The following is a 13,789-nucleotide window of genomic DNA, read 5'->3' on the forward strand; positions in this document are numbered from 1 at the left end:
AAAAGAAAACATTGGGCGAACCGGTAGCAGGGGGTGAGGCCGGCCGAGTCAGTGAGTTGCAAATTGAACGCGGTTTTAAATAGTCAATTAAAGGAACACGTGGGCGGTGGAGATTCGTGAACCCAATCATCTGCTGCCCTAACCGGAGTCGACGTGGTCGCACGTTGCCGGCCGGCTGCAACGGGCAACGTACACGTGTCGGTTTCTTTTGATTGTATCGTCTACGCTATTCAAACTCCGACGCGCCGGTGGCAGTTTCCGAAAGCGGCCTTGCAGGCAGCAGACACCAACTTCATTGTCAACGTCACTGTGAGTTGCACCAAAGTAAAGGTTATTCTTCTTATTTTAATCAACTAAATTCCATCGTATTACGTCCTAATCATGTACCCCAATTCTCCCTAATTACACTTTAATCTTTATTTTGTTATTCCCATTCCATTATTATTTCTTTATCCATTCTATTACTTTTCTTTTCAACTCGTGGAGCAGGAAGATCACCTACTGCCAACGAATACACCTCAAAACAGACACCGGTCTTCAGGTTCCGATCGTCTTCTTCACTCAGGTTCTTTTCTTTTTAGTTATTATTATTATTTTTTATTTGGGGGTTGGATGAGATTTGGGGGTAACTAATTTTTGTTTATTTTTTCGGATGGTTCCTTATGGATTATGTGCAGTTAGTAATTGCCAATGATGGGGCCTTCATCGGAGTTATTATTATAACTATTAGTATTTTAATTCTGAATAAGCGTATTTGATTGAGTTAGCCGGCTTGGACGTTTTCGTGTAAGTTGTATTTAATTTGCTGAAGAAATTTATGATCAATCATGGCAGCTTGTGATCAACACTCGAGAGAACTTTATTTTGAGGGATTTGTTTTTATAAGAAAATTTCATGAACATGCACCATGGAGCTATCTGGGTTTTGAGGGTATGATTTTTTAGTTTCGTTTTTTAAATTCCTTTTTTTAATATTTTGTAGGCTAATGGAGTTTATAAGGGAGTTGGACGTTTTCACCGTCAAGAACTTATGAACTTTTCTCGTATCCTTACAATCCTGTGAGTGGAAGTGATAGTTTATTTGATGTTTTTTAGGGGTTTGGAGACTGAGGGAAGAAATTTTTTGGTGGACCTTAGTAATATTACCAGAATATAGTGATAACGGTACTTTTATATTGATCATCAGATATTGTTCTTCTTGTGGCTTCGTGGGGACGGCTTCTGAATTCTCAATCTATTTCATGTGAAATGAAACTTTTGTATTCTACTGTATTGCTCAGTTTCGTCTTTGGCGGAATCTGAACTCTTGTTGGTATTTTATCCTTATTATTGATCAATATGCAATGATCATATTATGTCATGCAATAATCTGTAATCATTCTTGTATGCTTCATTTATGAGTTTGCATAATTTCTTTATATGAGCAGGTCGAGAAGAATAATGCTTGATCGTGATTGAAAGAGTTAATATGGATTCAGCAAGGAGTTGGTTTCAGAAGTTCCAAACTAGAGTAAAGAAGGAAACTGTAAGTGACAATGAGGCTCAGGATGTACCTTCAAGTGCGACGAAGCAGAAAGTTGAGGTTGCCAAGCAATATATCGAGAACCATTACAAATCTCAAATGAAGTCGTTGCAAGATAGGAAGGAGAGGTATTTTTTTTGTATGTATACTTTTTATGTTTAAATTAAATAAGATGGTTATAGTTGATGATTTTCCATGGGATCTAGAAGACTAGAAGTAACTTATAATAAAATATGTGCAGGGGTCATTGAATTCATATGTGTAAATACGTGCACTTCTATTGAAGTGATCATAATGTTTTATCCTTATTTTGCTATATTTTAATTATACTTTGTTTTTTTTTGACAGACGTTGGGTGTTGGAGAGGAGGCTTGCTGATGCGGATGTTTCTGAGGAAGACCAAATAAATGTTCTTAAATATTTAGAACAGAAGGAGACAGAATACATGCGCCTTCGTAGACATAAAATGGGTGTTGATGACTTTGAACTTTTGACAATTATAGGAAGGGGTGCATTTGGGGAGGTGCATCTCTAAGTCCTTCGTCGTGTTATTGTTTGAACTTTTAAATCCCAACCATTCTTTATTTCTCGTTCAGTTTTCACTTATTTTTGTCTAATTTCCTTTTTATCTCGGTTGCCTGATAATAGTACAAAAAGACACATGTAGACTCTTATCTATCTTTACCAGGATGTACATACAAAGGATTTTGTTATGAATCATGGTAGTTTTTTCGAGAAGGTCCTTATGATAGTTATTCTTTCTATAATATTTTTCAGGTTAGACTTTGTAGAGAAAAAGCCACAGGTCACGTGTATGCAATGAAGAAGCTTAAGAAATCTGAGATGCTTCGCAGGGGGCAGGTATTTCTGAAACCTTGATGCCCTAAATTATTTTGATGATGGATTGACATAATTTCACATATTCTAGTTGATGGCTATTTTTCCTTCTGAATTCAAATGGGCTGCTTTATAGTATGCCCAAGATTTGATGTGAACTTGGGGGTGAATAAGAACTTACTATTCCTTTAAATAAAGGACCAGAAATTGGATTCCATAGTAGAATCCTTTATACCATCACAAGTTTTTTGATTTATGAACTTCATGTCTATCTTGTTTGATGATGATTCTCTTCTATCATGGATGGACATGGTGGTAAAATGTCTAGAAGGTTCAACCTATGTGCAGAGCATTTTGGAGCATCTACTTCAGTCATGTGACCATATGCTAATTGGTTAGAGATAGTATGCATTTTGATTTAGTAGACACAGAGTGCCAGGACCGTGACACAGAGATAGTCTGGATGGATTTTTGCATTATGGAAAAGGATCTAATGCTTTCTGATATTCACTTAAGTACGAGGCAATGTCCTTTAAGTAGGTTATTTTGGTTATTGTTTTTCAGATTCTGCTGGAAAGCAATTGCCATTAAATCGAATAGGCAGATGAAAGTAATTCTCCTTTGATCCTTGAAATATGGTTTTGACTCTTGTAGGTGGAACATGTCAAAGCCGAAAGAAATCTTCTAGCAGAGGTTGACAGTGCCTACATTGTGAAGTTATACTGCTCCTTTCAGGATGATGATTTTTTGTATCTTATTATGCAATATCTCCCTGGAGGTGATATGATGACCCTATTAATGCGCAAGGATATTTTGACAGAGGATGAGGCTAGATTTTATGTTGGGGAAACAGTCCTTGCTATAGAGTCCATTCACAAGCATAATTACATTCACAGGTTTTATATCTTTTTCTTCTTTAAAAAATCTTCCGTAGATTGTCCATGTTGTGGTTTTTTGCTCAATTGTCATTTGATTGAAAATATTAACAAATATCTAAACTAACTTTCTTAGATTTCACTGTCACGTGATATTAATGCATATTTGAGACCATCGATGGTTTCACTTGAACCTTCTTGCTTTTTTGTTCAGGAAGTGTTTCGAAGAAACAAAGTGTGGTTTTACAATTGGTTATTCATGTTTAAGTATGAGTTTGCTATATTAAAAAGATCAAGCTCTCCTTTTTTTGAAAAACTGGCTAAGTAGCAATTCTTCTACTGCAGCTTTTCTAACACTGTGTGGTTTTACAATATAAAGATCTGTGGTGCATGAATTTGGCCACCGTTGCAACTTCAGATTTTCTCCATTTTTAGGATGAAAGTTATTTATTTATTTTTCCCACATTTTAAGATGAGAATATGGCATGGAATAGTTTAGATTCAAATTTTTGTATATCAGCTCACAATCCACATTCTTGCTTTTGATTGCTCTCTTAAAAATTTCCTCTCAATTCACATTTTTTGCATCTTGTCTGTCTTTTTCTTCTCGTATAAGTTACTCTTCAGATTATTTTTTCAGAATTTAAAGCAATTGTTACATTGAATATCATTATTGAGTTTATTTAAGTAATGTGAATTTCTTCTGCTTTTTAGAGACATCAAGCCTGATAATTTACTGCTTGATCGATATGGCCACATTAAACTCTCAGATTTTGGGTTGTGTAAACCCTTGGAGTCTAGTAGTTTCCCTAATCTCACTGAGGAAGAAAAAGTAATGGTGAAGAATGTCAGATCTTCCACAGAAAATGATAGTCAAACCAGTGTATCAAAACGAACACAACAAGAACAATTGTTACATTGGCAAAAGAACAGACGAACATTGGTTTGTTCTCTTTTTCTCTTTATCATAGTTCCATTCCTCGTATGTTGCAAAGTTGCATGTTTGATTTCTAATTCTACCCAATATGATAATTTTGGTTGGTTGAAGGAAGATTGAAGCACCAAAAAAAAAAATGCTGGACAATTTATTATTATTTTATTCTTTTTGAAGCGTAATTGAGTGTTGACTATTCACAGCCAGGATTCTATTCTTATTCATAAGATTTAACTGTGTAACACCTGACTTGCATTTCTGGTTATTGCAGATTTTGCGTCATTCCATTTGATTGTTTCCTTGATATATATTTCTTTTATAATGGATGTGACGACATTCAAAATTGTTTATACAATGCTTCTACGTCTTATAGATAGAATGACAGAGAAACATAGTCAGGGCCTGGTGAAACTTTTGTCCCTGACATTGCATTATTTAGTTCTAAATCTAATTCAGGGCCCTACTTCATCTTTATTGTCTTTGAATTTCATCATAAGACATTCTTCCTTTATTGCTTTATTATTCAGATCCCTTTTTGTCATAACTTTCCATTTAGTTGCAAATCTAGTGTGGAAATTCCTACTTTTGTACAAATTTTTTGAATTGATATTTACTTTTGTGCTGGTATGGGCATTCTTACCCAATATCCTTATGGACGTATGATTGTTGAAAAATCTAATTCCAGCTTTAGCTTCCTATCAACTTTCCGTAAATTTTAATGAAAGAAGATATATATGGACTTCATCTCTTTAATAGGCTTATTCAGCTGTTGGAACACCGGACTATATTGCCCCAGAAGTGTTATTAAGGAAAGGATATGGAATGGAGTGCGACTGGTATGCTTGTTTCTTGTGTTGAACATCATTTCAATATGGTTCTTTATCAAATTGTAATACGAAGTTGTTTTTAGGTGGTCTCTTGGTGCAATCATGTACGAAATGCTCGTCGGATTTCCACCTTTCTATTCTGATGATCCAATGTCTACTTGTAGAAAGGTAGGGGAAATTAATCTAGCATAGACAGTACGCATTTAAAACTCTTCATAGTTCTCTTGTTTAGGTAATGAGAATGGATAAATAGTAAGTACGGTATATATTAGATCTTCAAGGTTAAAATATTTTGGTCGATGAAATGAATGATAGCACTGCAAACTTCTGATTTTAAGTATGATCAACAAAATATGGTCACTTTATGTGGTGCAGATTATTAACTGGAGAACTCATTTGAGATTCCCTACAGAAGCAAAACTTTCCATCGAGGCCAAAGATCTTATTTGCAAACTTTTATGCAATGTTGAGCAAAGGCTTGGAACCAAAGGAGCTAAAGAAATTAAGGTTAACATATAAATATTTTATCCTTTCCAATTCATTCATCAAATTGAATATATGACTCATCAAATGTCGTTTGTTAGGCACATCCATGGTTTAAAGGTACACAATGGGATAAATTGTATCAAATGGAAGCTGTTATAATCCCAGAAATACATGATGAGTTAGACACTCGAAATTTTGAGAAGTATGAAGAGGTAAAAAGCTTGTTACTGGTTTGTTAATAAAAAAGCCATTTATTATTTGCTTTGTTATCTGTATGAGGATCACGTAATTTTTTACTATAGTAAAAAGCTTGATATCAAAATAGTTGTTTTCTTGTTTTTAAGGTTTCATCTTAGTTCCAAATGTTTCTCCTTCATTCTTTAGATGCGACATGGATTCTGAAGTAGGTACATAAATATAAATAATACTTCTTGAAATGGAATTTCTTACACGTATATATATAAGGATGGATAACTTGCCATTAACTGGTTCACTGTGCACTTTTGAATGTAAAAACTTAAAAATTACATAACTATTCAAAATTGTACTTGAATCCTAATTGTTGGGCGGATAAAATTTCAAGTGAATAAGGATTTGGGATCCATCCTTAATGCCAGGGCATCTCATCAATAGTAAATCTTGAATTGACTTGGTATTTCCAGGAGAGAGTTGCCTTGGTTTTGACTTTTGTCATATATGAAGGCTACTCATGTAACATTTAGTATATACGATTTTTAATACATATTTAATTCCCAATTGATGCTCAATTGTTCATTAATCATGGTCTAGTGGATTTTTGTGTTATTCAGCTGGGTGTGCCAGGGCAAACTACATCAAAGTCGGGACCTTTGAGAAAAGTAAGTCTGCGATTTGTTGTTATGGAAAGCTAATAAATTTTCCATTCAACTTAACACATTATCACATAAGTATTCTGCTACATTACTTATTGACCATAGCTGGTTTTTAAAGGCTTATTATCCACAAATCTATTGTTCTCTCAATGTGGCAACAAAAGAATTAAAAAAAAAAAAAATCACTTGTGCAAATAGTAGAAGGTGACAGTAACCTTTGAATAACATAGGAATGTTTTTAAGGATATCTTTCTAAAGCAGTATATATAAAACTATTATAAGCAAGACATGTCAGAAATAACTATTATTTTTAAATACAAAATGATTGATTAAATTGACGAGTGATTAAATTGGCGCGTGCTTGCAATGGTACAGCATCTCAAGGTTCCACTGCGTGGGCACAGATTTGCATACTAGATTCTGCTGATTTTCATTTTAATACTTGCTCTAGGTAGAATATTTAAGTTGTTTTATCCTTGAACTGTGGCTATGTGCATCTTACCACAACTGTTTCTTCTCGAAAAATTCTCTGTAGCAAAGTAACTAATTCGAGCTTTTGTTGTTCAGCAGAAGCTTTCACCCAAGGACGTGAACTTCGTTGGTTACACATACAAGAATTTTGAAATTGTCAACGAACACCACTTGTCTGGCATTAGTATGTCTCCACTTGTTTTTCATTGAGTTTAACAATTCATTCCTAAATGAACATGGGTTAGTCCCAGTTTTGTAGTATATCAATAAAGTCTAACATTCACGTCCCAAGTTTCTTTCACACGAGCGTATTCCACCTGTAGTTTCTTAAAATCCACAAACTAATGGATGCTTCAATCTTAATTTGCAGCTGAGATGAGGAAAAAGCCTATCAAGACCAAGAGACCATCTGTTACGACTCTATTTGGTACATTCACGATTCTAAAATTTTCCGAATAATGCAAGTTGCTGGTTTCCAACCTATTCTCACCTTTTGGCCTCTGTTTGACTCTCTTTTCTTCCTCAGCCAAAGAAGATTCTTCCGAGCAGTCTGTTCAAAGAAGTCTTCCTAATCATTTGCCAACCCATCTTGAAGTCTCAGAAAGCCCCGATCCATCACCTCGTTCAACTGGATCACAGCAACAGCCAAAACGGTGGGGAAGGTGAAAAGGTCAAGGCCACAACAGTACTTGCTCTTTAGCTTAGCCTCAAATGATCCAGAGGGTAGTATATGTTTTATACTACTTGAGGAAGGGATCGGATAAGTATCTGATATTTTGTATAAAATATTATAGATTCTTCAATTTTTATTCCCGGCTAGTTAGCCTTCTTGTGAGTTAGAAGTTTCCAGATTGTTAGGATTTTTTTACCCCCAACCCCTTCAGTGGAAAAAGGTTTCGAAATGTTGTTAGATGGCCATGAATCTAAAGCTTCTCCCAGTCAGAATCCAGCAGAACTTAAAGTTTATTCAGCTCAAAGATCTGCATTTTCCTCAATCACACAAGAGGAGAGATTCAAACTCGTCATGTATTTCCAACTTGTACTGGTATTGGAAATGTAACATACACCTAAACTTAAACGTGGCTATAGTGTATAGGGTTTTAAGGACCAATTCAAATTCCAATTTTATTTCATGTATATTTTCAAAACTGCCATATATCTTCTCATACTCAACTTTTGACTTTGAGCTTTTGACTTTGAGCTATACTCGTTTATATTGTTCCAACGTTGGGTAAACATTTTTGGAACTTTATTAGTGAGAAATTACAAACAAAACAATTCAAAAATAGGCCAAAGATTAACTGTATCATTAAACTAAAATGACAAAGAATGGTTTTGTACAAATTTTTTTAATTTGGTAAAATTGTACTTCTTAAATTATTATAGATGTTTATTATCAATGACGTAATCAAAGAGAATCGATCTTATTCGATGGCAAAGAATTGATATGTTATAAAGTTGAATCAAAAGTTGCATCTTTTGATGTGTGATAGATGAGATAAAGAAAGGAAAAAATGAGTACAAGAAGATAAGGGTATGAGATCTAACATAATCCCTTAAAGAAAGGAAAAACCTTGACATTTTCATCCCATGTCAAAGCAAAGTCATCTGTGCCAAATAAGTTAAATAATATGGCTACGTGGCATCTAAGGTACTTAAGGATTTTGTAATAACAATATTTAAAGAAAAAGTTTGGTTGTTAATTAATTGAAAAGGGATTTTTCTTAAATTTATGCAATAAGTTTCATTTTGAACAATGGAAATCAATATACATACTTAATTGATACTACATAGGGCACCACACTCAGATATGGCCAATTCTTTTTTTAATAAAGGAAAATCTGCCACGTGTCAACTCTTTTATTCGTTTGCAATCTTATGTACTTTAGGTTGTCCCGTTTCTTTGGCCACATTTACTCTTTTATTATAAAAGGTGACGTGAGATTTTATTAACAGATCAATGTGATGTGTCTTAATTTCAAATATAATTAGATAATTATATTTTTTATCACGCTTACTTAAAATTACGAATTTGTTACCTTATTATTAGTATTGACGTTTAATTCTATATTAACAATAATGGTAAAGATAATAGTAAATAATTTCTCATGCTAACTTTAAAGATAACGATAGTGGATTCACGTTATAAGATTGAACACCTTCATTTCTTAGTTTGATTATTGATCATCTTGATTATACATTTGGAGGTGAAGATCCGCCGTCTATTACACACAGATAAGTAATAACAAACATAATCAAATGGGGTTCCCTTTTTCTTATTACTTTTAATCTATTGCATTTCTTTCGATAAGTTTTGAACGTAGAGTATAAAAAAGAAAAAAAAAGAAAAGAATAAACCTACTAAAGATGAGAAATGAAATGAAAACCAACCAATATTGAAGGTAAGAGAAAAAGGAAAGGGAATTAGAGGTTTGTCAACATCAAGAAACACCATACTTTGCATCAATCCCTATATCATGCAAAAAGCAAAAGAACTATAAAGGCAGTCATGCCAAACAAAAGAGAAGCACAAATGAAACATCATATATATATCTATGTTTGTATATTATATATATATAATATATATATATATATATATACCCTTATTCTATATAGGTGGGGTTTAAAATAATGCAAAAGCAAAAGTTAAAGCCAAAATTGAAGGAAGCTGGCTTAGCTAGCTTGGAGGAAATGCTTCAATATATGGGTTGGCCTCTAATGGCACTTGTCTCCACCCTATTGAATCTATAACACTATGATCTTCTACCCAAATGGTTCATTCAACCCAACAAAACATGTTTTGATCATTTGTAAATAGAGAACTTTGGGGTTTTGTTCATATATTGATAAGGCCATGCATTATATCTTCCTCTATTCTATTCTATTCTCTTCAATTCAATTAACGGTGTTGATTTACCTAATTTATTTATTTGTCTTTTGGGTTTGGGTTGACCAAACATATTGCTAAAGAGATATAAGTTGAAAATGAGGCCATGTGATAATTTCTCACCAAAATTGGGACCTTTTGAGGGTTATTGTGCTTAGCCAAAAGACAAGTTGGGTCATGCCTATGGTTATAGCCTACCTACGCTACGCCACCAAAGTCCAAAACTTTCATATATAATATGAATGAAAATTGCTAAAGAATGGTTGAAGATGTTTCCTTGTAAATAGAATCTTATAAAGAACACAACATTATGTGTTCGATTATTGCAAAATTCATTTGCATTAAAACATGATTTGGAGCAATGAATATAGTACTGCTCATTTACTTATTTCTTCAAAACAATGTCTAAATTAATCTAAAACTATTTACCAATTACATTGGATTATATACCTTTTCATTGATGAACAACTTCATTTATGTACGTTTCTCGTATTGTGTTTGTAAAAGAATTGTTGTAGGAGTAAATATAACACATAATCAAAGAAACCATTTTATTCTAATGACACTTAATAGTAATATGGCATGCAAAAAAAGGATCTCCAATACAAGTTAGTAGCCTACTATAGCTCTCCATTGTTGGTGATGTAAAATTGGAGAAAGATATATATATATATATATATGGGTGGTAGACAAAATTGTGATGTTGGTAATAAAGAAAGGGTGAAGGGTAGCATAAAAGTGAAGAAGACAAGAAAATAGGTTATCACCAATTTAATGTTTGGCCAAACAAAACCATTTTGTTGCCTAAGATTAACTTGAGCTTTGAGTTGACAAACTTAGGTGTTGATTAGAAACATATGTTTATGCCCCTCTAAAGTGGTTAATTAGCCCCCCCCCCCCCCCCCCCCCCCCCCCCAGCTTTTATGTATAAAAAGAAATTAAAACATTATGATTACCCCTCCCCCCTCCCCCCATGCCCCATTTTCAATTTAATTTAATTAGTTAGTTCAATTAATTACATTTACAACACCAATTTAATGGCTATAATTATTGTCTAACATCAATCTAATTAAATACACCCTTTTGAGTACTAGCTAGCCAGCCTTGATTTAGGCACATGTGCCATTTTTCTTTAAGAAAATTCCTACTTGATCAAAATCATACACATGGTTTCTGATCAACATTTGTTTTGAAATCCTTTGCTAAGTTTCTCAACATCAATATCACACCACACATATGCTATTCTTTTACACATATAAAAGGATAAAAACATGAAATATTAAAACATATAAACATAATAATTCGTTGTTTTGTTTTTTCAACTAAACATATTCTTTTATCAAACACTTATTTATTTGCTTTGAAATGAGACAGACATATCTTATTCCTTAAAGATGAATTTAATTAACCAACTCAATCAAATTAATTATTAAAGATAGTTCTAATAATAATTCAACCTTTTACGTTCATCATCTTATTATCTCACACGTACCCTTCTCGAAAGGAGCACAATAAATTCTTTTGAAGAATTCACCCACAACCAAATCTCCATAACAAAATATAATTCAACTTGAAGAAATATTAAGTTATATATTAATTAATGTTTAACAAAGTTTAAATATCTAACCGTTGAAAAAAGATCAACACCCCCAATATGTCTTGCAACCTACGAAATATGATGGGATAAATTACACAAATGATCTGAAGCCTCATTGATCTATACATCTTTTTCTAAATAACCTCAAATTAAGTTACGATCATTAACAATTGATATATGGTTTCTAATTCATTTAAACATCAAAAACTAACAATCAATAATATCACGTATGATAATAAAACAACTTCCATGATTTTAGTTGCTTTCCCAAAATATTAATTAGAGCCTAAAATCAAACTTTATAAGAGAACAAATGTCACTGTAACTAAGTTTCACCAAACAGTTGATCCTTTATTTTGTTGCCTAATTCATTTGATCATAACATAACATAAAGAAATTAACATATGAAGTGCGGTGACAATCGTATTCAATCAACATCTCTATATATCTATTTATATGTAAATCTACTCCATTGAATTTGGTCGGATTTGGACAATGGTACTTTGTGTTCTTCTTGCCTGCTTCAATTCCATATAGTATTAATAATAGCGATGTGGATTTGGTTAATCTCTTAAAAAATACATATATGAACTAAACAAATTCCTATATTCATGTTATGATTTTCATCTATAAACATACAGATCATTACCTGAAAAACTATTTATCTTAATTTTATTAAAACACGACATTAATTCTGAAAACATCTTTAGACATTAAAGTCGAAAACGTAGTGTAAAATAATCAAATGATTATAGATATCACTGAATCATTGTATCTAAATCTCCCAATTTCCATTCTCGCTCATAGAACCAATAAATTATTAAAAAAAAAAAAAAAGAAAACGTTGTTATGTAATGTGGATATGTAATATATAGTTTTAAATTGAACACAGCGTAGTTCTTTTCTTGAAAATAGTGTATTATATGCATCTACTAATCCACAAAATTTGATAATTTTAAAAGTGAAATTGTGAGAATTAATTTGTGGAGAGTGAGTTTTTGTGTTCTGGCAAAGATATAATTTCCAATGAAAAACAACTGTATTTCAACAGTTGTTCAATTAATGGAAGAATCATATATTATCACATCCTAATTAAAGTTGTTACACAAAGAATCAATCAGATATAGTTTTTTTTTTTCCTTTTAATAATTATTAATGTAAAATTGGACCCCTACTTTCCACTTAAATTATTGTATTTAAATGTTTTAGACTAGTTATAGCCCATATACAGACAAAATTCTTCCAAACTATTTTAATTTATTTAATTGAACTAATTAATAAACATCAAAGATCTCAATTTTTAATATTTTTATTTTATTCACGAAAAGTTGTAAAGCAGATTTTTCTTCTTTGATTTATGGACCTATCAGATAACTCCATCATCCCACGTAAGAAAATAATATTTCATAGCGTGTAAAGTACTCCATTTCCTTATTCAAAATAATGTATTGTTAATTATCTCTCTCTCTCTCTCTCTCTCTCTCTCTCTCTCTCTCTCTCTCTCTCTCTCTCTCTCTCTCTCTATCTATCTATCTATCTATCTATCTATCTATCTATCTATATATATATATATATATATATATAGATAGATAGATATATAATATGGTCGATGTGTAATAAAAAGGTAGTGGACATGTGTCACAAACCAGCAATGGTATGAGGAAATTAAGTAATAACAAACAAGTTGATGAGGTTGTAGCTAGGCTTGTTTATTATATAAAATTTCTTCTAATTTCTTATTTTAAGAAATAAAAATAAATGTAATCCAATCGTGATGCCAATAATTAGCGGAGAAAGTTGGCAATTTATTAATTTTTTTACAAAGGGGGGTTTTTTTAAAATTATGATTATTAATTTATGAGTAGGGAATTTTTAAAATAATAATGGGGGAGAAGGGATATGATTATTAATTAAATTAATGTGAAAGAGGGTTGCATCACATGGCCAATATGGTAGGGTTTCTGAATACAAAAACCCCTTCATAAATTCTTTTGTTAAGATAGAAGAATCCCACTTCTCCCTCCCTTTTTGTTCTCTTCTTAGTTGTCTCTCGCACTTTGTCATGTTACAACGTGTGTAAGGCAACTGTGTTTCTATGTAAATAAAGTCCGCTTATATCGTTCCAAAACAAATCGATTTTGAGAGATAGTATTCAAATTATAGATTATATATTGGTATGTCAATAAACAAGAGATAGATAAAAGAAAACCAAAACAGAAACAATATTGTTGTAGGGCTGCTGGGAGCAGCAGCAGTGGTAGTAGTAATGGGAAGTGGAGGGATATCCCTTCCTTTTTGTTGAAAGAAATGTCGTCCAAAATCAAAACATTGAGTTGGGTTACAAAAGGACATAACGGAGCTTGGGGGAATATAAGGACAATCAAGTGTTGGTTGTTTGGAATTCAAATTTCAATTTTATTATAAGGGAACGAATTAAGTAGAAGTTTTTTTTTTTTTTTTTTTTTTGCATATAGTTATCAAATAATAATAGGTTATTATATAT

The 13,789-nt window shown here is 32.4% G+C and overlaps 1 protein-coding gene across 11 annotated transcripts; it reads left to right on the forward strand.

Moving 5' to 3' along the window:
• Positions 1-403: 403 nt before the first annotated feature.
• On the forward strand, positions 404-7,950 carry LOC103484289 (uncharacterized). 11 transcript variants are annotated; one of them, XM_051088511.1, is made up of 17 exons: positions 421-565; positions 678-786; positions 982-1,058; positions 1,186-1,311; positions 1,427-1,649; positions 1,870-2,044; positions 2,299-2,382; positions 3,013-3,254; positions 3,948-4,176; positions 4,924-5,003; positions 5,078-5,162; positions 5,370-5,501; positions 5,579-5,692; positions 6,290-6,337; positions 6,899-6,986; positions 7,173-7,229; positions 7,329-7,950. In XM_051088511.1, the coding sequence occupies exons 5-17, from the start codon at positions 1,468-1,470 to the stop codon at positions 7,466-7,468; spliced, it is 1,656 nt and encodes a 551-aa protein (XP_050944468.1). In that variant the 5' UTR covers positions 421-565; positions 678-786; positions 982-1,058; positions 1,186-1,311; positions 1,427-1,467; the 3' UTR covers positions 7,469-7,950. The 11 variants fall into 11 exon arrangements, with proteins under 11 accessions (XP_008439513.1, XP_008439514.1, XP_008439512.1 ...); XM_008441291.3 differs by lacking the exon at positions 678-786 and having other exon boundaries at positions 404-565; XM_008441292.3 differs by lacking the exon at positions 678-786 and having other exon boundaries at positions 404-565; positions 1,186-1,307.
• Positions 7,951-13,789: the final 5,839 nt, after the last annotated feature.

Source organism: Cucumis melo, chromosome 8, assembly GCF_025177605.1.
Source record: "Cucumis melo cultivar AY chromosome 8, USDA_Cmelo_AY_1.0, whole genome shotgun sequence".
NCBI classification, from domain to species: domain Eukaryota; kingdom Viridiplantae; phylum Streptophyta; class Magnoliopsida; order Cucurbitales; family Cucurbitaceae; genus Cucumis; species Cucumis melo.